Raw genomic sequence first — 27,885 nt, 5'->3', positions numbered from 1 at the left:
AGAAGTAAGGTGGAAGGCTGAAGAAGGGCCTATTCGGGGTCATTTTTGTGAACTATTATGTGTACCTTGTACTTGCCTATATTTTACTGATTATAATAATAATTACATAAGTTAATAGACGCACAACATCGTAACAAAATCCACGCTACAAATACGAACGCGCAAAAAGCATTATACATATTACGGAGATGAATGCGAAAGTCAGTTTAAACTTAATGTGACCATTTATTTTTCGTCTCAAAACGGGACATTGGTTTATTTACGTCAAATATAGGTTCTCAATGGATAAAAAAACAACACACGCTTTTCAGAAAATTTGTATTTCTGCGGCCGAGCGTTGCACGGATGACACGGAAAATCGCGTTTTTCCGAACAACTAAAAAGATAAAATGAAAAAGCAAAACCTGATCTAAATACAAAATTTTATACAAATCTATTCAGCTGTTTCTGCGTTTACTTCTGACGAACATACAAAGCATCCAAACCTTTTTACAAACTTTTGCATTTATAATATTATTAAAATAAGATAAGATTAGATTAAGTATTAGATAGTTATAAATTAAAAATATTATGTAAGATGCAAATTTTCAGTTTTATTTACATTTGTCCGAAGAACAAATTTGTTTTATTACAGCTGGTTTTTTTTATATATTGACTTTAGTTATCAACATCGTTTTTAGAACTGGAATCTGTAACTGAGTTTTTTCAGATGTCCGCATTTTATTCATTAGAGAAAACATTCGTAGGCGTTGTAGTAAAGTAGCAGCCCGGTCGGCTCTTAAATTTTCGCAAATATATACATACAACCGTAGATGTTTTTATTATTTAATAAAAACATTAAAACGGGGTTCGTGGGGACAATTGGTTTCAAGAACACGTGTTTGCGTGTTATTACTGTAGATCTCGTAAAATTGGTATGGAAATGCTTTTAAAACATCAATAAATATTGTGTTCCATTGAAGTAATCAGAGTGGAAATTTCATAAAAATACCTTTCTTTAGTAGGAAACATATTTTTACCATCTGATAAAATGGATCCTACGTACAACTTACATCTGCACCTACAACTCATAGGCCATGTTTCAGCTAACCTTGGATACTGTTTCGATTGACCCCGACGCTAGGTCAGTTAAAAGATCTACGACATTATTAAATTGCTGACATCAAAGTTACATGTAATGAATAATCCAAATCAGTGCTGTTGATATTGCTTTAGTTTTGAGATCACAACCGGTTAAATAGAATGTATGTTACACTAGAAGTTTTCACAAAATCATTCCAATTTACCCAAGTCTCCCCTACAGCGTGGGTAAATAAACCATAAACTATTGTGGGATTGCGTGCGATTTATCTAACAATACTTTATTCTTTGAACATGAGTAAATCTCGTGTGCAAGGTTGTCGCGCGCAAATTTCGACACCAAACATTCATGTGAAGATTAGAAGATGCGGCGGGTCATACTTCATGGCGTGTCGGGTCCAATGTCTACTTCGAGGCGGGCCCTGAATACATAATATGTAACTGTGTAGGTACATTCCATGTACAAATAAATAGCAATTTGTTTACACAGGACATAGCCCCTGGTCAGGGACAGAGGTGACTTGATGACAATTACAAAACATAATTATATATAATACCTATCTAAATACTCAACTTTGTTCCACCAACGCATTGCGAAACGTAGATTGTCTGCATGCGGTATCTACAATCGCTCCAGTTACTTTAAAATCTGACACATACCTACACCCAGTGTTGTAAACGTTAGGCGATTATTTTACCGCTCAGAGAAAGGACCGACTGCTAAATAAACATTCATTACAACGCACGATATTGTATTACATTGCACAAACTGAGATTTAAGAACTTAAATTTTCCAGCACAGTTGGTAAACTCCTTACGAACCGTATTTCAACGCTGCAATATATAATTTGACTAGTAGTTAATGGTTAATGCCTACTGCATAGGCTCCTAGAACATGGCATAACGTTAGATACTATTTGATTACTGAGTTATGAATTAAATTCGGAATTCTAAACCGAGATTGCACTCGCTGGTCTATTAAATTGTCAAAGTATTGCAATGCTTTTAATATCAAACGTGTGGTGATTGGTAAATGTTGAGGAAATTGAATTCTCGTCTTTCCAGCAGCAAAAGGTATAAAACTCGTGCATGTTTTTCATAATGTACGTGTTATGTTTAATAATGCTTGTAAAATTAAAACTTTATGGGTATTTTGTTTGACCTCAATAAAGAAAAAGGTTCAATCAAATATTGCGATAATCTTTGAGTGCGTCTGTTTGAGCAATACATAATTGTTAGCTCTGTACATGGATAGCGTTATCATTGTAAACATCTAGTTGCAGTATTACCAAGTCTGCTTGTAGGTAACCAGGGCCCAGGTGGAACATCTGAACAATACTATATACTTAAAAACTGTCTCGGTGGCGTAGTTGTACTGCATGCGCGGCACACCAGCGGTCCGAAGTCCTGGGTTCGAATTCCGGGTCAGGCAAAATTATATTTGGGTTTTTATGTTCTGTATCAGCCCCAAATCTCACATCATGGGACGGAACACACTTGGCGAAAAGTGGGTCCCATGGTTGCGCCTCTGCATACCCCTTCGTGGATAAATGCATGATGTGTGTTTGTTTGTTTATTAACTGCATAACATGCACTCAGTTCGCCACACTAAGGCATTATAAATACGCATTACGCGTAGTTACTATTCTGGAAATGACCTTCAAATTAAAGAACAGCAATGTACCCATCTACTCACCGAGTTTTAGGTGCTAGATCTTCACTTGACTAATTACGATATTCAAATATTATGAGCAAATATTTAGTACGAGACGACGCATAAGGATAGTCCATTAACAGTTGCACATAATTCCCACGCGTGATGTTCCGACAATAATAGTCTCGTCACACTACGGCGTAAATTATTCTGCATCTGCGATCTGCATTGTTTTTTACTATTAGTTCATTAAGACTAATTTTAGGAGACCAAATTCTGTAGTACTTCGTTAATAAAGCAAAATGCCTGTGTTCACCTCTACGGTTACCTCACAGCCGCTTCGCGGCTTCTTCGATAACTGGACTATCCAACACTAAAATATTTTTGAAGTAAATAAGAACCAGCAGTTCATGAGATTAGCGCGTTCATACTTCATACAAACAAACAAAACAACTCTTCAGCTTTATATGTAGCTATATAATAGTATACATAGACAATTTACTCTTGGTGACTAGTTCCATGAGTCAATCACGATATTTCTGCTGTACTGCGTCGGAGAACAGAAGCAGCAAATTATACCGGTGCTAGGTATTAGTTTAAAGTTGTTAATTCATACGGGCAGTTAAAGACCCAAAGAATGACATACTAAACTAAAGGCGTGAAATTTAAAATAACACTTTTATTACATGTCTGCAATAATAAATATAATAAGTAATAAGAGTTTGTGACAATAACTCGTGTTTTATTTAATAATGTTTTTGAAGTATGTAGTAGAGCCAAGCTATAGACATGAATGGGTCAGCTTGTCGACATAGTAACATGACAAATTGTTTCTGCCATCTGATCCGGACGCCCAAACATTACCCTCTTCTTATTTTGTATTTTCTTTAAGATCACTAAATTCCTAAAAACCAATCGTAAACCGGCCTAAGCTACATTAAAAAAAAAATAAACACGAAATGCCTCATAAATTAAATTGAACCAGCACCATCTTAAAAAGCGTGGAAGTCAACGAGGCCGGTTAAGAATCTACAAATAATCCCTTCAAGAAGTATACCGTTGGAGACTTAAACGATCTTTTAATATAACGCTTGCAAATCGACCAATTGCAGAATCCTGAGGAGAGAGAATATTTGAAAGAATCAGCGCCTTTCATTAGTAAATATATTTTATTTATTTAAACTTTATAATACAGTAAATGTATACAGGTGGACTTAATGCATGAGGCATTTTCCTTTAACAGTCAACCTTTAGGTGATGCAGAGATGAGACAATAGCAGTTATTTCTGTATGTAGGTAGATATTTTAACTAATACTATCAGTCGAAATATAGCAGAGCTAAATAAAGTTCCATCATTACTACAATAATTTATTCAATAAATTAAACAAGGTTAGTTTTCACACATTACTACAAAATACCTATTATCGTCTTTTCTTTTTCACTTCACTACGACTGCCACCCATATCTTGCAGTTGTTGCTTCAATTCAATGAGTTGGTTGTCCGGGACGTACCGGATTTCTTCATGTTCTATAGTATGTTCATGAACTTTTAAAGTACAACCTTCCGGTAAAGCCGCTCGTACCACGCGTAGCAATGTCCCTAGTGCCCACGTCGGTACATCAGTGACCTGCCAACAAAACAATCACTACAATATTTGAAGTACGAATTTTAGTTTTATATAAGTAAGGATTATACCAAAATGTCAATACATGTATTTTGGTCGTTTGAAGAAAAATAGTAGGTATTGTATTTTGTGCATATTACTTAGATACTAGTATTAAAACTCTTCGTATGCGCATATTATCTATGCTTGTTGTGGTGAGATGCCTTGTGCTTAATATTCATATATATTACAACAGTATCCACTGTAGTCTGTATAGTGTAGTTGTATATTGGTAAAATCGTTACATGGTGATATAAAATTAATACCTACATTCATTAACACCCCGTTAAGATGACAAGCGTTAACGACTACACGTATTTTGATCGTAGCGTCCTTATGCTGACGCACGCTTAGTGCGCGTTAGACGTACAAAACACTATAGTTGTTAATGCGCGTCTAAACGCTTGTCCTTTGAACTGGGTCTTAAAGCGCTTAGACGAGACAACGGTGCGGTGAACGTATTTTTAGAAGCTATCTGTTCAAAATTTATCGTACTAAAGAAAAATAAATCAATAGTTCTGCAATAAATTATCATTAAAATTTTAAATAATGTGGATATTGTTTCGCTAATTTCATGATAACATTGTCACTAAAATTGTTAATTCTGTAACATACCTATCCTTAAAAAATAGCAATACATCATTTTAATTTGCAACTAACATTATCATATAATTTAATAAGGAATATTTTAGTGGTTTAAAATTTTCTAAAAGTCCTTAAATTATTTTTATTGAGTTTCATAACTCTGCATATTCTCGACCCTAACTCGCGTGCAAGTACGGGAGGAATTGCTCAAACCCGTTTGTTCGAGGCGCTTTAAGTAGATCAATGATACAAGAAACAATTACAAATTTATAAGGGGTTACATTTTTATGCACCGGGTAGCGCAGATTGCAGTTTGGGTAACTTTCACTTCGTGATTGAATGACCATGGAATCTTATTTTGTAAGACCTTCGTTCATTACTATCCGTGCCTAGTAAAGATGAGGACATGTTTTCATCTTAATGAAGAATGAAGAATTCTGCGCAAATTACAGCTAGTAGTGACATAAAGACCGGCTGGGATAAGGTTGGGCTACACCCCACGAAGTTATGCAAGACAGTCTCAATTAGAGAGGTACCTCAATGCGGTGTCGCGCAGTTATCTCAATGCAACAACATACCCCAGGCTCTCTCGTTTGCGCCGAAGAAGGCCACTGCGGGTTTTGGTTGGTATGCCGGTGTAGGGTATATAGCAAAGAGATAGGAACTCGATGCAACTTTCGCTCGGACGATGCTATACTCCCGAGTGACACTGGGCCGTAAGACCGGTAAAACCAACATAACCGACCCATCGATCCCCAAATGATGGTAGCGAAAACGCGTTTTATCCTTGTGAAAATAAAATAAAAAGGCCTTAGACCTCCAATGCGGTGCAGTAGTGACCTTTTGTCATCCATTACCTCGAGAGGCGTTTAGTGCGATGATGTAGACGGACTGAGGTAGATGGTCCCGGATCATAGTTTTTTGGCGAGTTTGCGACTAGATATATGTCTATTACATAGTGGGTGAGGCACAGTAGGCCTCATTGTGACAACTCATCATAGGAAGTATTTGCTCTTGCTGAAATTTAAAGCGTAAGCTTACTTTTAAAGAGTCCAATATTGTGCCAGATTTAGACCCCTTCATCTCAGGATTGTTATTACTTTTTTATGACTCCAAAAGTATTTTTTTTTTTATATTTTTTCAACGATCATTTAATTATACTCTGTGATTAGATTTAAACGATTATTGCCCTAAATATAGCAGGTAAAACCCAAAAAATCTATAAGTAGGACAATTAATCTTTTTGTTTTGGAATCGATTACATGTGTTTTATATCTAACAAATAAAAACTTTTTTATAAGGAAATGGCTCCAAAAACTTCTATAATATAAAATTATATTAGTTGGGTTATTCATTTAAATTTTATGGTTTTAAAGATGAGATATATCGGTTAGGTGGGCATAAAAAGGGATTAAGACATTTAAAGTTAGACACAGAAAGTCCATTCAAGGCTTCTGTAAATATTACACATCAGTTTTTAAGTTTAATTGGTGAACGTAACGGATTGTGCCAAACATAATTGGACCAGACCTTTAAAACAAACCGCCGCTCTCTGCGCCGCAATCTAATAAAAAATATGAGAATCGAAGTTGTGGCTGGGTGTGATGTTTACACATTCAGAAGTAATGCGAGACTACCTAATCAACTTACGTGTACTTTCACTATGTTAGTTGTGGAACCTGAGACACCTATGCTTGTACGATTAATGTGGTTAAAATATCACTGTAATGAAAATTAATAATCTTATTCAATAATAGCACTATAGTAATCAATGTATATATATAATATGTATTTTACAAAGATCATACCCAGAAAAAAAAAATGTTGTCCATTTGTTCCGTCTAATCGGTGAAATGGTTTGGAATGATGCCTGCAGGATTATAATTGACTGATTATAATTGGGACTTTTCCGGTCAGGTAGTTATGGTAATATTTTATAAAGGCGATAAGCAACATTTTTGTGGGATTATCGTTCTGCGCGTAAACATAAACAAGCGGAGCGGCTCGCATATATAATATAGTTTCTTAGGTCCATAAATATAAAATTCATGGTCCGTCAATAATAATAAAATGCGTATAAATATAAATATTTTATAAATATATAACCATAAAATAAACTGAATTCTACGTTGGTGTAACTATGTTGCGTGGCACGATCACCGTCTAATTTCTTGACGATAACCGGGATAAATTTGTCTTTTTGTTCAATATCAGACCGAAGAAACCTAACATAGATCACAGCATATAATGCATGTTACACAAATCTGTCTAACAATGAAAAATCAAAGGAAACGCTTAGGCCCATGTATGTAACATCAATTAAACAGCTAAAAACTTACAAACAAAAATATATATGGCAACGTCTAGGGTGTGCGTTTAGGCGCTCTCACATGCCACAGAAATGTTATTTACAGCAAGATCAAGAAAATAAAAAACCTGCTTTGGGGGGTTATATTGCTTTATTATTATTTAATGTATATGTAATAATCTATTGAAGTGATAAAATAATAATAAATCGATACTTAGACACTCAGTAATTGTGTGACGCGTCCAAGGTATTCAACGAGATCATTATAACTCAACCATCGGACTCCCCCCCCCCCTTAAATATGAAAATCTTTAAATTAATTTGTATGTATTCAAGATGAGGCTCAAGATCATACCTTCACTTAATTTTTTAAGGTCATGTAACTTTAGATGTATTTATCTTTGATCGATGATGATAGCGATAGTACAGTACAGTAGGTACAACTAGCAGTTGGGCGCGAATTCCTTTGTGTGATGTGATGAGCTCATTAGCAATTTGAAAATCTCTAGCCAAATATTACAGAAATCGAATCGACTGCATATGGTTTAGTGGCTGAATACATGAGGTCACGTGATGGTAAGTGATATCCACTGCCTAACACCCCAATGTGAAGGTACATGCGTGCGTTGTTGGCATAGAACCTGAGAGATAGGAGTTATGAATAGGAGAATGTTGAGACACCACTCACCATAGGAAATGCTTAATCATCAAGCCGTTACTTCAAGTTGGGTTTTTATTGCGACAATGGCAAATATATCTACACTCGTGTACTAAATACTACATAATTGAATTAAGTCAATAAAATATTGAACGGTGTTAATAGAGAATTATTTCCAAACTGCAATTGATTTGGACTGTGATAACTCCACAAAACAATTTAGTCTTATTTAGTTCGTGCTTGTTTTTTCACCCGCGTGAGTTTTCCGTGATAAAAGTCAGGCTATATATATATTTCTAAGATAAAAAAGTTGCCTATATACTTACCCAAGGTCTCAAATTATTACTATTACAAATTTCATTGAAATAAGTTCGATAGTTTTTGACTTTATAGCCTTCAGACAGACAGTCGGGGTGGCGGACTTTGGTTTGACAATAATGTGCAAGGATAAATAAACAAGTAAATTAACATTGTATTACTCAATGATATGATATTACAAATATTTAGGTCCAACTATCAGGTGAATATAATTAAAACATTCAAAATTTAAAAGATTGAGCAGTGAACGTCATATTTCACAACACTGAAGGAAAGCTACAAATTCATTATCAAATATGTTAATACCATCAGATTGTTTGTGATTTTAGTGTTTGATAGCCCATTTATCGAGGAAGGCTATAGGCTATATAACATCATGTTACGACAAACAGAAGTGGAGCATTAATGAAAAATATATTTTAAACGAAGTCCCTAGCTGCAACTGTCTGTCGGTTTGAACGCAATAAACTCAAAAATGACCCAACGGGTTTCGTGAAATTTACTATAGAGATAGTTTAAGACCTTGGGTAGGATAAAGCTTACTGTCTATTCCGAGAAAATATATAGTGGGACTTTTATACCGGCAAGCACGCGTATAAACTCGCGATCTAAAGCTTGTATTTAATAAAATAAACCAAGGTTTCTTAAGTATATATTTTTCCAGATTTTACTAAATTAAGAAGAATTTACAAAAATGTGTCAGATTAGGACTTGAAACTGATATGTTTTGGGCGGATACCAGATACGAAACGTCCGATGAGTTTGTACACCGGATGTTCATCCGACGGCCATGACGTCGCTAGTCGCTACGTAACGTTACTTAATACTCAGACTATTTTCTGCAGACAATCTTATCCACACTGTAAAATGATTGACGCAACGGAACCAGGTCGTTTGAGAACCTAATTATTCATCGATTCAGTGTAAAATAAGAAAATTTATCGGATTAAAAACAAAACTTTGTTACTGCACCTAATTCAACAATATATGTAAAACATTCTGCGTTATTTCTACAATAAAATTTCGAGTTTCGAAATGTGTGTTTTTCTACAAGTTTTTGAAACTACTAGCATTGAAGAAAAATAAGCATCTTTTTAGTACGCTTACAGGGGACATAATGATCCTCAATGCCAAAACTAATATCTCTCTTCGTGGCACAAAAGGCTAACTCGCCAAATGAGTTGTACAAACATCGCACTTTCTTCACAATTCGGATTTAAAATATGACTTTCATAAGTTTATTTTTGTACTATTATTAGTTAATAAACTATTACCTATGTGTATAAACCCTTATTATTATCGAACAAAAACTTCCGCAAGCTAATATGTATTTGCATGAGATTGACGACCATGACATGATTTTATCGTTTTTTTTTAAATTCAATAGTTATAAGATATTAACTTTTTTGGTCACGTTTGCTTCTTAATGGTTATTACTGTATAATCGTTAGTAGTAAGTATATAGATGCAAACTTGATTCCTGTAACACGTTTTATCATTCTTACACATTATGTTATTATTATTATACATTAAAATTAACTAATTTCTTACTCGACATATTATTTGCCTATTTGAAGAATTACCGTCAAAATCGGTTCACCCATTTAAGGATTAGTATGTATTCGAGATTAGTGTACGCAATACAGTGTATTCCTGATATTGCGCTCGTCTTCATCACGTTCATTGTGAGTCACAATTTCCTCGCAAAATTATGCAACCAACTTCAAAGTTGCAACTTACAAAATCACAGTAATTACTGTTACCTAACTTATTAAAATACATAACATATAGATTTTAATGAAAACAATTCTCGTAGACTTCGCTCTATATATTTTTAAAAAATAACTGCTTTCTACTTTGATGGTCGGCACGGGATAAAATTTTAAAAAAATCACGATGTTACGAAAATATGTGGCATATACACATTAAGATAGATAAGTACACAACAACCTAATTCGCCGAAAGTTTAAGTCGGAAGATAATCGCAAACAGTCTATTTTGCGATAGTATGTCGTGTAGAAACCATCCATTAAAAACTAAAATATAATCCTAACGGCAGAACCTCGATCCACATAGTAAGTAGGTGGTAGTGTGGGCACGAGAATTGAGAAATTTGAATCCAGATCTAGTATCTTCATGTTAAACACACCAGAAGAAGTTATGATATCCAAATAAAATTCATAAACACTCAAGTAAATGTCAAGGAGAATGGCTGCAGTATACAAAATCGTATAAAGAATCGGATCCGTCAATCTTGTAAGTGGTGTACGTAACATGTAACGGTAAAGGCGTAGAGTGGTACGTTCTCTCTCTGTTAACGCTTCGCGAGCGGAAGAGTGTATAAACACTATGCCTTTGCAATAAATATGACTGTGCCCAATTGATTTTTGTACTAATCTATCTATACTATTATATAAAGCTGAAGAGTTTGTTTGTTTGTTTGTTTGAACGCGCTAATCTCAGGAACTACCGGTCCAAACTGAATAATTCTTTTTGCGTTGGATAGCCCTATGTTCGTGCAGTGCTATAGGCTATATATCATCACGCTATACCCAATAGGAGCGGAGCAGTAATGACTAATCTCAGGAACTACCGATCCAAACAGAAAAATTCTTTTTGCGTTAGATAGCCCTATGTTCGTGGAGTGCTATAGGCTATATATCATCACGCTATGACCAATAGGAGCGGAGCAGTAATGGCTAATCTCAGGAACTACCGGTCCAAACTGAAAAATTCTTTTTGCGTTGGATAGCCATTTGTTCGTGGAGTGCTATAGGCTATATATCATCACGCTATAACCAATAGGAGCAGAGCAGTAATGGCTAATCTCAGGAACTACCGGTTCGAACTAAAAAAATCATTTTGTATTGGATAGCCCTTTGTTCGTGAAGTGCTATAGGCTATATATCATCACGCTATGACCAATAGGAGCAGAGCAGTAATGGCTAATCTCAGAAACTAGGAGTTTGAACTGAATAATTCTTTTGGTGTTGGATAGCCCTTTGTTTGTGGAGTGCTATAGGCTATATATCATCACGCTACACCCAATAGGAGCGGAGCAGAAATGGCTAATCTCAGGATATTTTTTCAGTTCGAACCGGTAGTTACCGGTTCGAACTGAAAAAATATTTTTGTGTTGGATAGCCCTTTGTTCGTGGCGTCTTATAGGTTATATGTCATCACGCTATACCCAATAGGAGCGGAGCAGTAAAGGATAATTTCAGGAACTACCGGTTCGAACTGAAAAATTATTTTTGTGTTGGATAGCCCTTTGTTCCTGGAGTGCTATAGGTTATATATCGTCACGCTATGACCAATAGGAGCGGAGCAGTAATGAAACATGATGCAAAAACGGGGACAATTTATTAGTTTTGAGAACTTCTGTTGCGTGCGCTGCGTAAACGGTTAAAGTTATGTAACAATAATGTATGACGGGATTGTTCCTCTTAAAAAGTTCTACAAAAATATATCATAAAACAAAGTCCCCCCCTGCATCGGTCTGCCCGAACGTGTTAAACTCAAAAACTACCCAACGTATTAGGATAAAATTTGGTATGGAGACAGTTTGAGACCCTGGGAAGAACATAGGCTCCCGGGAAAATATATAGCGTGACTTATAACGGAAAACTTTAGCCCGAAAAACTTTATAACGCGGGCGGAGCCGCGGGCAAAAGCTAGTACTATTATATAAAGCTGAAGAGTTTGTTTGTTTGTTTGTTTGAACGCGCTAATCTCAGGAACTACCGGTCCAAACCGAAAAATTCTTTTTGCGTTGGATAGCCCTTTCTTCGTGGAGTGCTATAGGCTATATATCATCACGCTATACCCAATAGGAGCGGAGCAGTAATGGCTAATCTCAGGAACTACCGGTCCAAACTGAAAAAATCTTTTTGCGTTGGATAGCTCTTTGTTCGTGGAGTGCTATAGGCTATATATCATCACGCTATACCCAATAGGAGCGGAGCAGTAATGGCTTATCTCAGGAACTACCGGTTTCAACTGAAAAAATCGTTTTGTGTTGGATAGCCCTTTATTTGTGGACCGCTATAAACTATATATCATCACGCTATGACCAATAGGAGCGGAGCAGTAATGAAACATGTTGCAAAAACGGGGAAAATTATAAGTTTTGAAAGCTTCCGTTGCGTGCGCTGCGTAAACGGTTAAAGTTATGCAACAGTGATGTATGACGGGATTGTTCAACTTTAAAAGTTCTAAAAAATATATTATAAAACAAAGTCCCCCGCTGCATCTGTCTGTCTGAACGTGTTAAACTCAAAACTACCCAACGTATTAAGATGAAATTTGGTATGGAGACAGTTTGAGACCCTGGGAAGAACATAGGCTCCCGGGAAACTACTACTTTTATAACGGAAAACTTTAGCCTGAAAAATTTTATAACGCGGGCGGAGCCGCGGGCAAAAGCTAGTTTAAGATATGAACGTAACATAGCAAATTCACAAATCACATCGTAGCGATGCCATGCAATATAATAGTGATGTAACGCTAGACGTGACTTTGTCGATTGATATCGTACATCGATAAAGTGTATTACGATGTTAAAATAAGTTCTATTTTATTTTTTTATATTCTAACCTTATTATATGAAGGGTTTGTTTGTTTGTTTGAACGCGCTCATCTCTGGAATTATTGCTTCGAATTGAAAAACTCTTTCAGTATTGGATAGCCCATGTATCGAGGAAGGCTATAGGCGATATATCATCACGCTATGACCAATAGAAGCGGATAATTAAAATGTTGAATAAACGGGGAACACATATTCTTTTTGAGAGCTCCGTTGCTTGCGCTGCAAGTTACGCAACAACCATATACGATGGACTGGATCCACTTAAAAAGTTTTAATTAATATATTACAAAACAAATTCCCCTGCCGCATGCATTTGACTATCTGAAGCTGATGAACTGATTTCGATCAAAATTGGTATGGAGATAGTTTGAGATCATGAGAAGAATATAGGCTACTTTCTACCCCGGGAAAATATATAGCGGAAATTTTATTCCGGTAAACGCTTTCACTTGAGCGAAGCCGCGCGCAAAAGCTAACAAACAAATAAAAATAAAATTTAGATTTTGTTATTACTGGCATATATTAATTTAATTAACAATAATTACGAAGTAGAGCTTGCTCCATTTAATTTTTTCTAGAAAAATGTTATGAACTATCCTATAAGCTTTATTATAATTCTTAACGGCGCATGTTAAGTGGTCATTAATTCTTTATTATTAAACAAAACGCGGGCGCGGAGGTTTTTCCCTGGTAAAGAAATAACTAATGAAATATGATAATTAGATGCTACTAATTACTTTTTAACCGACTTCAAAAAAAGGAGGAGGTTATCAATTTGACGTGAATTTTTTTTTTGTATGTTTGTTACCTCAGAACTCGCTCATTTATGAACCGATTTGGAAAATTCTTTGTTTATTCGAAAGAATTTCTCTCCAGATTGGTCCCAAAAAAATTTTTTCAACATCGTCTCGGTAGTTTGGTTTTAAAATTAAAAAAAACTAGAATAATTATGTCGTCCAAGAAAACGAAATCGCGAATTTAGCTTTCCTGTGACGTATCTAGTTATGTTTTTGCATTGAATTTGGTTGACTGTACTTCTCACATACTTATACATATAGCATAACACCTTTTGCCCGTGTCGCGATGAAATGTTACGCCTCTGCGTAACATTTCATCGCGATAGTCGTACTGTGTGTGAAACATATCAGTTGTGTTTTTGTGTTAGGTTTAGTGGACTCTACTTCTTACATACATACATGTATATAGCATCACACCTTTTTCCCCTTTTCAGTGGTACTCAGAGGTGTAACTCCTCAACGCGATTGTCGTATCGTGAGCGAAACTCAACTATGCCATTGAGACGGTCTATTTTTTACTAACACAAAAAAGCAAAAAATAAAAATAATTTTAACAAAAAATTAAACCGCCTTCAAAAACCACTCAAAACCAAAAAATAATTTCACTTAACAAGTAAGTATATATTGGATACCAATTTTCGAGTCGATGCCTAATTAAAATTGCTAGTTAAGCTAGATAAATACATTAACGAATGTACGAAAACAATGTGATGCCAGCGTACAAAGTCAACAAGTCAGATCATCACCGGAGATAAACACACAGCCGCAGCACAGCAAATGGAAGCTACTAAGGAAATATTTAAATTTGTGAACTGTACACTACCCAAATTCTTCCCCTGTTACCTATAGCTGGTCAAATGTGGGTGTATTACACTCCCTGCCTCGAAAAAAGAAGAAATAAAACGGTGAAACACCACACATGTGCTTGGTATTACACCTTTCACTGTGTATGTTTGTTAGTAGTACACGCAAACCTACTCCTTTTAATTGATTTGAAAGAAATTTAGCTCATAGATGGACTATGCAACATATATAGCTAACTAGCAATTTTAATTAGGCACCGACTCCAAAATTGGTATCCAATATATACTTGTTAAGTGAAATTATTTTTTGGTTTTGAGTGGTTTATGAAGGCGGTTTCATTTTTTGTTAAAATTATTTTTATTCTTACAAACAATTCAAACTAGGTTAAAATTGGATTAGACGAGAATAAATTGTGACACATGGCTTAGGGCGTCTAAATATTGAGTATGCGTGCGTACAAGTAGCTCAGTTGTTCGTTGCTGCTACTATTCGCGTGCTTTATTTGTTGACGAGTCTCGTCATGACGGTCAAGTCTCGAAGTTGCCACTCTAAGCAACGACTTAGAAAGTTCCTATAATATGGAAACGCTGTTAAGATCAAGGGATGTTATGTATATGCAATTTCGGATATGGATACGGATATGGATATCGGAATAAAATTATATCGGTTTCGGGTACGGTTACGGATATGTAATTATTTCGGATTATCCGGTAGTTTCGGATAGTTTCGCTTACGGATATAAGATTAAAGTAAAATAAAAATATTATGTAATACAGTAGGGCGACGATTACTAACTATCGTTCGTCGTCATAGTCGATTATTCATTATCGATGAACTAATTGGGGGACATGGGTGTTCGGAAAACCTCTGTGTTTTGATTTGAGATGAAGTTTCAGTGAAGTAGTGCCACCTCCTTTCCGTGAAAAGTTTTTATCACACTGTTTACATTTTGCAAAATAACCTTTAACTTGATGGACGCATTTTGTTCTTATAAATCAATTTAGTACGTAATACAACACTTTTCCTTTACTTTATTAAATTAAGTACCTCCGTACTCTCAAATGAAAAAAAAATACTATTTATGAGTTAGGTTGTGTTATGTTACCATGCCAAGCTACGGCCCTATCTCCATCAAATGCTGAACAAGGCCTTTCGCAATAACTCGTTCAAAGAGCTTGCCCATCTCGCCCAACAGAACTATTGGGCGGTAAGCTGACGGAGAATCAACAGCGCGCCCTTCTTTCCTCAACAAGACCAATTTTCCCGATTTCCAAAATCGCGGATATTGGCCTCGCTGGAGAAAGGTAGAGAAAAGTCTTCTTAGTCGAAGCTCGATGGCTTCCTGAGCTGGTTATGTTAGCGGTGTTTCTTGATATCGCTAACGCTTTTAACTATTTGCCTTGGAGTTGCATAAGGGAAGCTCTTCAATACCATGAAGTGCCAACTTACCTATGCCGCATTGTTGAGGCTTACCTGTCGGAAAGAAATATCACCTTTCCCGTCCGCGAGGGGTGGAAGCGGCATGACATGGTATGCGGTGTTCCACAGGGATCAGTCTTAGGACCTCTGCTGTGAAACATTGGATACGATTAGGTGTTGCGAGGTGCATTCATAGAACACTTCCAGCGGCTCGCCCCCAAGCTTATGAGCACCGCAGCGGCGCTTGCGCGGCTTCTGCCTAATCTTGGAGGGCCTAACTCCGCCTGCCGGAAGCTTTACGCAGGGGTCGTACGGTCTATGGCCCTATACGGGGCACCAGTGGGCTGATCACCTGACAGCCCGCAACAATGTAGTATTGCCAAGACTACAAAGAGCGATGGCCGTCAGGGCTATCAAAGGGTATCGTACGATCTCCTACTAGGCGGCCTGCCTTCTGGCCGGATTTCCCCCTTGGAATTTAGAGGCGAAGACTTTTGCGTCATTGTATCTGTGGCACGAGATGTTGCTTGCACGGGGCTTTAGACCAGCGCCCCAAGAAGTTGCTAATGAAAAAACCCGGCTCCAACAACTCTTAGAGGCAGAATGGGAGCAACGCCTAGAACATTTTAGTTTTGGTACGGTGACAATTGAAGCCATTCGGCCGATATTCGCGGAATAGCTTTGGAAGCGGCATGGCAGTTTGACCTTTAGAACGACACAGATACTTTCGGGTACGGATGCTTCGAGAAGTACCTGTGTAGGATTCGTCGACAGCCGACACCAGGGTGTCATCATTGTGAGTGCGAAGAAGACTGAGCTCTGCACACTTTGGCCGTTTGTCGTGCATGGGATTCACTACGCCAAAATTTACTCACGACTGTGGGCGGCAACTTGTCGCTTACGACAGTTGTGGCAGCCATGGTCGAGAATAAAGATGGTTGGAACTCCGTTGCCACTTTTGTGACTAAGTCATGTCCGCCAAAGAGGCGGCGGTGAGAGAAAGGGAGCGTTCTATAGGACTTCCCTTTCGCAGCAGACGTCGGAGAGACGACCTCCGACCTCCCTAAGCTTCGCTTTAGGTGGCGGACGGGTAGCCCGATATCGGGTAAATGATGCTTAAGGCTTGCCTGCTATATTAGATGCCTCGTATGATTTTACCAAGGTCCCATTCCTTGGATGGTGAGAGGCCCTGCCCAAGAGCCGAATCCTGCGAAAGTTGCGGTTGCATGTACTTGCGCACCCCCGCAACCATTGATATTAGGGAGTGAAAGTCGCATGGCGGGGTTTTAGTCACTAGGACAGTTTATACCGGCGAGTTCGGCAGAAATCCATAAACGGATTTCCCCGTGTTAAAAAAAACGGTTATGTTACATCTAAAAATAACAAACAAACTATACAAGATTCACGTGGCGCGTGAGCGGTGAAACAAAAACCTGTCGGAACATATTATCCCTAACTTATCCGAAACTTTTATATCGGATACGGTTACGGTTCCGGATATATTTTTATTTCGGATATCCGATAGTTTCGTTTACGGTTACGGAGCTCCATAATATCCCTGGTCAAGAGTCAAACCACGAAAAAAAGCTAAGCGGCAAGTGGCGCTATCCGCACTCTTCTATATCAAACACTCCTATCTGAATTCGACATCCACCGAATATACTCGCTGTTGACACAAAATCGTTCACGGTACCGCCCGGCAGTGTCTTCGTGGCTTGGTTAGTGGCGTGGGTCGCAGAAGAAATGTATGGAAAAGTATGGAGTACGGCCTGAATCCTCTACATGAACAGTTTTATGCAGAGAGGCGAACGGTAGCGTAGGCGAGACAGATGTATGAGGAAATAGAAAGGCTGCCAGACACAGAGCAATGCCAAAAGTAGTGTACGTGATGTTGGAACCGTGTCGCTCCGCCGCTTAGCCGATTCTCGTGGTAGAGCCTTAAGACGGGCTCGATGCACGCCAGCAGTTGCCAATTAGGCACAATTTATTCAGTTCGCTCTTAAAACTTTCTTGTAAGATTGCTTTTGATGTGTCATGATAATGATTGTAGTCCGCGCGCGGCGAATACACAGCGCGCGTGTGGGTACAGCTAATATGCATATGTGGCGGTTGCGAGCATTTCAACAGGCGCAAATCAGATTTGGACGTATCCTACTCGCAAAGCAACTAACAAAATTTGTTAATGGTTTGCGGAATATTCTATAAATATACACGAAGTTCTTTTAATGACGATCGGAGCAATTGATTCCTCGAACCCGGGAGTCGTATGACATGCGTTATATAAGTCTCTTGCAACCAAAACACTTCCTTAGCAATGTGTAGTAAATGCCACTTAAGTTTCCAATTAAGCAATGTGAAATCTTTTTACACTGCACAGCCACTGCGTGGCGTTGCCTACGTGCTCTTCGGATAGGTACCACTGTAGACTGTCTAAGCCAATGTTGCATTAGTGGAAATACATAGGAAGTACTGGGGTATTGCTAAATAACATAACTTTTTTGTGGTTTACCTAATAAAATAAAATATTCACTGTAATTATATAAATAATAATTTTACCTGCACATTTCGTTCGTAAACATTCAGAAGATATTCCGCTTCAACAACTGTTCCGCCAAGTTTAAATCGCTGTGCCTTCACTTGCTGCGCCGGTGTCGCCCAGCTACGGTCACAATAATTATTTCTTTAAGTCTGAGCAGATCATATCAACATCGTCATCATACAGTATGCGTTTTACTTTTAGAAAACATTTAACTTAAATTTTAATTGAGACATATATTAAAGGAAGCAAAAACTGCAAATATAAAAAAGATATCATATTCAAATATTAAATCAACAAACTTAAGTAACTTTGTAACCATTAATTAATGTGTAATAGCCAATAACTCATACCAGTCATCAACTTGTATGCCCATAGCTTCAGCATATCGGTGTATTTGTTTCTGGCATGCTTCTAACACAGCAAAGTCATACCCCTTTAGTTGTAAATTCAAGCAATCGTAAACTGGTTCATCAGGTTCCATACTCTAAAAGAAAAATGTATAATGTGATCGATATTCATTTTTGCTACAACTTGCATATAAATATTATTTCAATAAATATTATAAAAACAGTCATTTAAAGCACAAATCAGTTATATTTTAACTTTGCTCGCGGCTTTGCTAGCATGAAAGACTTTTCTGGGATAAAAGTCCCGTTACATATTTTCCCTGAAAAGAAAGTAGTCTATGTGCAGGGGTCTCAAACTATCTCCATATCAAAAGAGATTGAAATCCATAGGGCAGTTGAGTTTATTGGGTTCAGACAGGCAAACAGAGCTGGCGCGGCGCGGGACTTTGTTTTACAATATATTTTTCACAAGTTTTTAAAAGAAACAATTCCGTCATACATGTTTGTTGCGTTTACTTAAACAGTTTACGTAGCGCACGCAACGGAAGCTCTCAAAAGAAAAACATTTTCTAGTTTTTTCAACATTTTTTATTGATACTTTGTTCCCCATGGTCATTTCGTGATGTCATAAAGCCTATAGCCGTCATCAATAAATAGGCTATCCAACATCTACAGAATTTTTGTAGCACCTGAAATAAGCGCATTCAAACAAGCAAACAAATTCTTCAGCTTTATATAATAATATAGATTGTTATTCATAAAAGATATATATTTTTTCCCTATCTATTCCATCTACAATTAGCCATAGTTAGGTGTGATCTCAGTGGGGTATTGTATTCAGGTAATTCTCCATTAAGAGTCACCTCCAAGTGTTATCTTAGACCTTCAGGTCAAATATGTGCAATTTTTTTTGTCTAGTTACATTTTATTGTGTATTCAGAAGCTTTTAAGCTATGTCATTTGTATGTTCAATAAGTCTCTCCTTATAGCATTTACTGTTCTTGTTAACCTCCTCTTTTACTGTAGGCATCTCTAGATGCTTATGGATTTCTGTATTACGAATAAACCAGGCTGCACTGGATATGACACAAAGGACAGTATTCTGGAATCTTTGTAGAATTTCTATATTCGAGTTACTAGCAGAGCCCCACAGCTCTATGCCATAAGCCCATATCAGTTTTATAATGGCTTTGTAGATCAATAGCTTGTTACACAGCGATAATTGTGATTTTCGTCCTATTAACCACATAATTTTTTTATATAAAATGGTAGCCTCCTTTTTTTCGCCTTTATGTGCTTGGCCCATGTTAGTCTGCGGTCTAGATGTAGACCCAAATATTTTACACAGTCACAAGTTCGTAAAGGTTTGTCCTCCATAGTTATAGGTGCACAGTCACCTTTTTTGAGAGTAAATGTAACTTGTGTAGACTTATTCACACTGGCCTTTATTCTCCATGTACTTAGCCATTGGTCTATTTTATTGATTAGTATTTGCAGCTTCTGAGATGCAGTATTTGGGTCCTTGTCACTTGCTAGACAAGCAGTATTGTCAGCATATGTTGCCCTTGTTACCTCAACAGTGTTTGGTAGGTCTGCTGTGTCATCATCGGCCTATATCTTTGTCCACTGCTGGACATAGGTCTCTTCCAATATGCACCATTTTACCCTGTCTTCGGTCTGTCGCATCCAGTTCTTACCAGCGACCTTTCGCAGATTGTCACTCCACCTATCTGGAGGTCGGTGACATTGGTTCTTTAACAGATGACCTCGTTACGAAGTTTATCCTTCAGAGAAACTCCGAGCATAGCACCTTCCACAGCTCGCTGAGCGACTTTGAGCTGGTGGACCAGCCGTATTGTGAGCGTTCACGTCTCGGCACCGTAGGTCATGACATACTCACCATTTATGTTAATGCCCACACCTTTCCAGTCCAGAGTCTTAAACAAATCCTCCAGTGCGCCTGTGAACAGTTTTCGGGAAATAACATCCCCCTGTCTCACCCCTCTACGCATCTGAATGGGTCCCGAATGCTGGTTCTGTACTTGGACACACATAATGGCAAATTTATATAGACATCTCAGCACTTCGACATAGCGATAATCTACTTGAAAACGCTGTAAGGATTCCAGGACAGCCCAGATTTCGACTGCTATGTAAATAGTATATAATACTGGGCCAAGTACTGATCCTTGTGGAACTGAAGCGGCGCACAGTGGATCGAAAAGGCAATTTTAGTGACTTAGGAAATAATTTTGTGTTTATCAATTTTTTTTACGCTAATCGCTAGATATTATTAACGCTTACAATATTCATTCTTAGTAATTTTTTGATAATCCTCATAGTTTCGGCTAAAAAAAATATTTCTTCTTTTTGATGTATGGAACGCACTATAAAAACCTAAATTTCTACGGAATCCTGAAAGGTCTTGCTTTGAAACCTTTTTTTTATGAATTTTGGTCTATTCTACTATACTTATGCACTTCGAACGTCTGCATCGACCTGCCACTTTTCCAGTTATACGAGTTGAAAAAAATGATAAAAATGATAATATTTTATATTTTTCAAAACGTTTTTTTTTTATCTTGGGCAAATTTAACACTTACTTAATAAAATTATGTAATAAATTGATGATTATTACAGCTTATAATTATATTTGGGCGAAAATAACAACAAATAATTTAATTAAAAAAAAGATTATCCCATCTACTCACTCATCACATCACATCACATCAGCCCTGTATTTATACTGTCCCACTGCTGGGCACGGGCCTCCTCTATTACTGAGAGGGATTAGGCTTAGTCCACCACGCTGGCCTAGTGCGGGTTGGTAGACTTCACACATCTTCAAAATTCCTATAGAGAACTTCTCAGGTATGCAGGTTTCCTCACGATGTTTTCGTTCACCGTTGAAGCAAGCGATAATTCACAATGAATACACACATAATTTTTAGAAAAATCAGAAGTGTGTGCTCTTGGGATCTACTCACTACCACTACTATTTTGTAAATTACTCTCTACATTAATAAATTCTAGCTCTTCTGGTTCTGTTGGCAAATGCAGAAGGTCCATTTTTTTTATGTTTTATTTTAATAAAATTCTTTGGCTTTTGGAGAGAGTATCAATACATTTTGTTTTGTCATGCAGGGTCTAAGGCTAATCTTTGGATCAGACGACAAAAGATTATGGAAGATGTCCTCATTTGTCGCTATCCTATTTATTTTCCGGGAATGGTTTTCTCTATAATGTCGGAAGTCTTTATTACGTGCTTCTGCGGCTTCTTTTGACAGCTTCCCAATGGGTATGGCCCCAAAATGTTTAATTATATCAGCCCCATGCATTAATAATGTGTGTACACTGGACGGCATATAATACCAAGGATATAATTTAACATATAGTTCTGCGGTTTCATTGCAGAATATAGAAAATTGAATATGATCAACACACTCGGCAGATGCAATGGCTTGAAGAATCACATAAAAAATTTCTATGAGTTGCTCATTAATGCCAGAGATACGCGCTGTTGTGGCTTTATTTTTAAAAAATCATCGGGCAATATTACCGTCGTTAGTACTGCCTGCTCCTTGCTTTACTACATCAATTAATAAACCGCATTCTTCTTTAAATGCTCGTTGTATTGCAGACATTTTGTTCTTCATTTTATCTTTATCGTCACCCCTGCAGCTCCACTTCTTAACTTCCAAACGATAAGATATGTGGACTAGGCACTCCATGCATTTTATCCAGGCGTGCAACGACGATAATCCATACTGGTACATTTCTTCATCATTACCTCGCAGATTGTGCGATTTCCATAGCATTTTTTCTTACCATCTTGTGTCAAATTTACGTATTTTCACAATTTTTTCAACTCGTATAACTGGAGAAGTGGCAGGTCGATGCAGACGTTCGAAGTGCAGAAGTATAGTAGAACCGATAAGGATTAAGTAAAAACTAGTTTCAAAGCAAGATCTTTCAAGATTTCGCAGAAATGTAGGTTTTTATAGTGCGTTCCATACATTAAAAACATGAAATATTTTTTTAGCCGAAACTATAAGGTTTATCAAAAAATGACTAAGAATGAATATTGTAAGCGCTAATAATATCTAGCGATTAGCGGAAAAATAAATTGAAAAACACAAAATTATTTCCTAAGTCACTAAAATTGCCTTTTCGATCCACTGTGCGGCGGTTGGATACAGTTTGGAGTACTCTTCTTCAAATTTTACTTGAAAGCTTCTTAAATGCAAGTAAGATTTAAGTCCCCCATAGAATGAGTTTGGCAAAACCAGTTTGAGTTTATAGAGTAGTCCATCATGCCATACTTTATCAAATGCTTGCTGTATATCTAGGAATACTGCAGAACAATATTCCTTCTTCTCCAATGACTACCTGTTAGTGACTTAGGGTACCAAAATATCTAGTGTACATGTCTTCTTTGATATTATACTTGGGCGGGCAGTAGACAGCACTGACATTAATGGAGCCATTTCTGCTCTCCACAGTAACTGTGGTAGCTTGAAATTACTCTTCTTTAAACTCGCTATGTATATGGTGTTTAATATTGATTTTAATTATGAGTGCAGACTCACCATGTGATGTGCCATCAGGGTGATTGGTGTTATACACAGAATATTGATTTATTTTAACTTTTTTATGATCATTCATAAAAGATATATGGAATATTTTGATGAATTATAATTAACTTTTAATAAAACATATAACTGTTTCTAATGCAGATTAGTCTGATGACTTACATAACTTAGATTCTTGTGATGAAGAGCAAATCTTCCTACAGCCAATATAATGTCATTTATTCTGAATAGCAATGAAGTGTTTGGTGTGACTGTATACTCACTATTAAGTAATCTGGCTCATACAAATCACTTTTAAATCTTTTTTGTTGGCATTGTGTGACTGGTAATGTAGCTCTGCAGTTTGGCTTTATCCAATTGTGAAGTTTAACCTAAAATAGAAATCAATTTGTAGTCATATAATACAATTCATACAGGATCATTTTGATATTGCAGGTCCTACTAAATGAAACCACATACTTAACTTCTTGAAAATAGTATTCATATTAATCTACAAAGTGATCAAAATATCAGAAAACTAAAACCAGGGTTTTTGAGAAAATATTCATGCTAATGTGCCTAAAATAATTCATGAATTATTTTAGGCACAATGTTAGCAGAGGTAAAGATGAATAAGTGAGTTGTTGTTTTAAGTAACACTATGCAGTGCTATTATTATTTATGTACTGGATTATTGAAATATGAAAGCAACTACATTAAAGTACCTACCAAGAAATTATGACAAACATTTTACTTACCAAATTTGTTATTCTTTGTCTGAGCATTTTATATTTGTAATCATCAAGCAACCACCTGAGAACATAAGAATTTTAGTAAAATCAATTCATATATGCAAATGTACACACAAATTAAAAAAAAAAACAAAGAAAACCGATACATACACATAGGAATATATTATTTATAAATACTTTTTAATACAAGAACCCTGAATCTTTTAATAATAATATGTTTGTATTATAGTATAAGCTTCAGAGACAAATAAACTAGAATAATCTTTGAATAAGTCTTATTACATACCTACTTATTTTTAAATGTTTTAAATGTGTTTTTTAATTTGTAATTTATAATGAAATAATATTATTTACTTCACTTTAGACTTCACATAACCTGAAAATGTTATTTTTTAAAATACGGCTCTGGAGACTGGTACATTGGGCCCGTCATCCATAAACTTTTTTTTTTGTTTGATTTACTCCTTAAGGAGAAGGCAAAGGCTCTCAGCCATACAGCCTAGTCTGTCTTCTTTTATACTCCTACTTTATTAAAATTTAAAGGCCGGAGCCATATCTGTAATATTCTTGAATTATAAGACGAGTCATGTTTGCAACGTTCCCAATTATAAGGCTGAAGCCATGTCTGAAATAATCTCAATTGTAAGGCCGAAGCCATATCTGAAATAGTCACAATTATAAGGCCGAAGCCATGTCTGAAATAGTCTCAATTATAAGACCGAAGCCATGTCAGCAATATTCTCAATTATAAGGCCGAAGCCATGTCTGAAATAGTCTCAATTATAAGGCCGAAGCCATGTCTATATCCTCAAGTATATGATCTGTCTATATCTATTTATCATGTAGAAATCTCCATATTATATGTACATCATGACAAAATAAGAGTTCACAAAATTCTTCTCTTACTTAATTTGTACAAAAATCAAATTTCTCCAATAGTGGACCAAATAAAGTTGCATAAAGAGAGATAACATTGCCGATTCTTCAAAATCGTTTGCAAAGAGCACGGGATACTCTCGGCATTTCCATAAATACGTAAAAGTTCTTCAATCAACAAAAGTCGTTGAACAGCAAAGTCGCTGCATTCAAAAAATATGATCCAAAAGACTGAATTAGGCCAAAATTACAATATGTACAATATGGTGATGGCAAAATGTTCTTTCTATGAAGATGCTCATTAAATCGTCCATGACCGATTCGCAGACGACATATTGTTGTATAAAAACGCCTATTAACAAAGTTACCTTCATAGAACCAGGGAGTCATAATATTTGGATTGATAGACCTGTACCACAGCCCCTTTCGTTGAAGACTGTCTTCCCAATGATGCTTCCATAAGTCTTGAATTTCCTTCTTAATTAATACTAAACAGTCTGATATTGGAATTTTTATGTTTCTATATGGTACCACGTTCGAAGTGTTTGTGATAAGCCTGGCCAAATAATCAACTCTTTCATTGCCAATAACGCCTACATGAGATGGTGTCCAGAAAAGGACAATGTCTATTTTACCTTGCATAGTTAGTTTATAATACTTTTTGCAAATATCGTAAATGAAAATGCGTGATGTTGTGTGTGTGTGTGTGTGTGTAAATGATAAAATGAGTACCAGATGAGTACATAGGATTTGTTAAAGCTAGTAACACACTCATACAATCAGTAATTATAATCCATTTTTTCAATTCTAAATTTGATTGTACTGTGTTTTCTATATAATCCAAAGTAGCAACAATAGCACATGCCTCCGCAGTATATATACTCGTGACGTCAGGAAGTCTTAAATCCATATCCAATTCTGTTTGGCAAATCGTAGATAGCCATAGAGACTTTATCTTGAGTCTTCGCCCCATGTGTATATACTTGTATGTGTTCTTGCCACTCAGAAATTCTGTTATATACATCATGCTTATTGCCCAATCCATTATCAATGACAATTTTAATATTATTGAACTTACTTTCGTAATCACCATCATAGCAAGGTAAAGTATTATTGTGATAAATATTATAAACGGTAGTAACATTTACCCCCTTATTCATAGACGTTTTTTATCTAACGATCGAGTAAGGCTGTGATAACAAGTCTGTTTCTCAGTGCTGACGGCATGGCAGTTTTCGCAGTGCGTTGACGTAGGGCCGTTGTGATTGGCTAATATTAAAATACAACAATAATAACCAATCACAACGGCCCTATGTCTATTTCTCAGTGCCGTTGGGCACTGAGAAACAGGTTTGTTATCACAGCTTTACTCCATCCTTAGATAAAAAACGTTTATGAATAAGGGGGTTAGTATTTTATCTAAGTTATCGGTAAGATAAGTGCCGGAATTTTTTCTAAGTTTAGAGAGTAAAGTATTATTGGAAATAGTTACCATTTTGAAGATGAATTTGTACAACAACATTAGAATGCGAATTCTCATAGAAGGTAAATTGCATTCAATTTGCATAGAGTTAATAGGAGATGTATTCATGGCACCGAGAATTAAACGCATATTTTTATTTTGTATTTTCTCAATTTTATCGATCAGTCTAATAGAGGAAGCATAACAAAAGAATGCGTATTCAAAATGGCTTCTAACTAACGATTTATAAAGCATTAAAAGAGTCTTTGGATCTGCTCCCCATTTAGAGCCAACTAAGGATCTGAGAATATTTGTAGCTTTCATAGCCCTTACTATTAAGCAATCGACGTACTTTAAGGCGATACCTCAAGGTCCATTTTCATACATTTTGTTTCGCCTTTAATCTGGGTAACTAAACAAGTATTGGCAAGTAAAGAATTTAAATTCACGTCTAGTTAGTGATTAGTTCTCGCAGTTCAAAGAAAAATGTAAAAATAATTAATAATCATGGATATTTCTGCGTTTAAAATTTCGTCATATTAAATTTTAAAGGCCGAAATATCCATGATTATTAATTATTTTTACGTTTTTCTTTCAACTGCGAGAACTAATCACTAACTAGACGTGAATTTAAATTCTTTACTTGCCAATACTTGTTTAGTTACCCAGATTAAAGCCGAAACAAAATGTATGAAAATGGACCTTGAGGTATCGCCTTAACCAACTTAAATTTTGATGGAAAAGAACTCCTAAGAATTTCACATTTGTTTCAATAGGAATTTTAATGTTAGGATATAAAACAGAAAATACAGAAATTTTAAGGCTTTTTTTAGAAAATATTACTATTTTGCTTTTATATGGATTGATTTCTAAGCCCAAAAAATTGAAATAACGGTGAAGATTTTGAAGAACCAGATTTAATTTAGTTTTAGTTTGTACCAAGTCATCACCGCTGCAGTATATGGCTAAATCGTCAGAAAATTGCAGATTTACAACGTTCGATCCCAAAACTATATTTAATCGATGTATATATAATACTAGCTTTTGCCCGCGGCTCCGCCCGCGTTATAAAGTTTTTCAGGCTAAAGTTTTCCGTTATAAAAGTAGTAGTTTCCCGGGAGCTTATGTTCTTCCCAGGGTCTCAAACTGTCTCCATACCAAATTTCATCTTAATACGTTGGGTAGTTTTGAGTTTAACACGTTCAGACAGACAGATGCAGCGGGGGACTTTCTTTTATAATATATTTTTTCGAACTTTTAAAGTGGAACAATCCCGTTATACACCATTGTTGCATAACTTTAACCGTTTACGCAGCGCAGGCAACGGAAGCTCTCAAAACTTATAATTTTCCCCGTTTTTGCAACATGTTTCATTACTGCTCCGCTCCTATTGGTCATAGCGTGGTGATATATAGCTTATAGCGGTCCACAAATAAAGGGCTATTCAACACAAAACGAATTT

The 27,885-nt window shown here is 36.4% G+C and overlaps 1 protein-coding gene across 1 annotated transcript; it reads right to left on the bottom strand.

The window, feature by feature from the left end:
- Positions 1 to 4,089: 4,089 nt before the first annotated feature.
- Positions 4,090 to 24,546, bottom strand: LOC115452716. The gene is made up of 6 exons (XM_030181306.2): positions 24,372 to 24,546; positions 24,092 to 24,146; positions 23,618 to 23,725; positions 18,766 to 18,899; positions 18,433 to 18,535; positions 4,090 to 4,363 (listed from the first exon to the last, which is right to left on the bottom strand). Exons 2-6 carry the CDS (start codon positions 24,116 to 24,118, stop codon positions 4,157 to 4,159), a joined length of 579 nt encoding a protein of 192 aa, XP_030037166.1. The 5' UTR covers positions 24,119 to 24,146; positions 24,372 to 24,546; the 3' UTR covers positions 4,090 to 4,156.
- Positions 24,547 to 27,885: the final 3,339 nt, after the last annotated feature.

Source organism: Manduca sexta, chromosome 24 (genome assembly GCF_014839805.1).
Source record: "Manduca sexta isolate Smith_Timp_Sample1 chromosome 24, JHU_Msex_v1.0, whole genome shotgun sequence".
Taxonomy (NCBI): Eukaryota; Metazoa; Arthropoda; class Insecta; order Lepidoptera; family Sphingidae; genus Manduca; species Manduca sexta.
The sequence above is the reverse complement of the archived record's forward strand: the minus strand, read 5'-3'. Positions and strand labels throughout refer to the sequence as shown.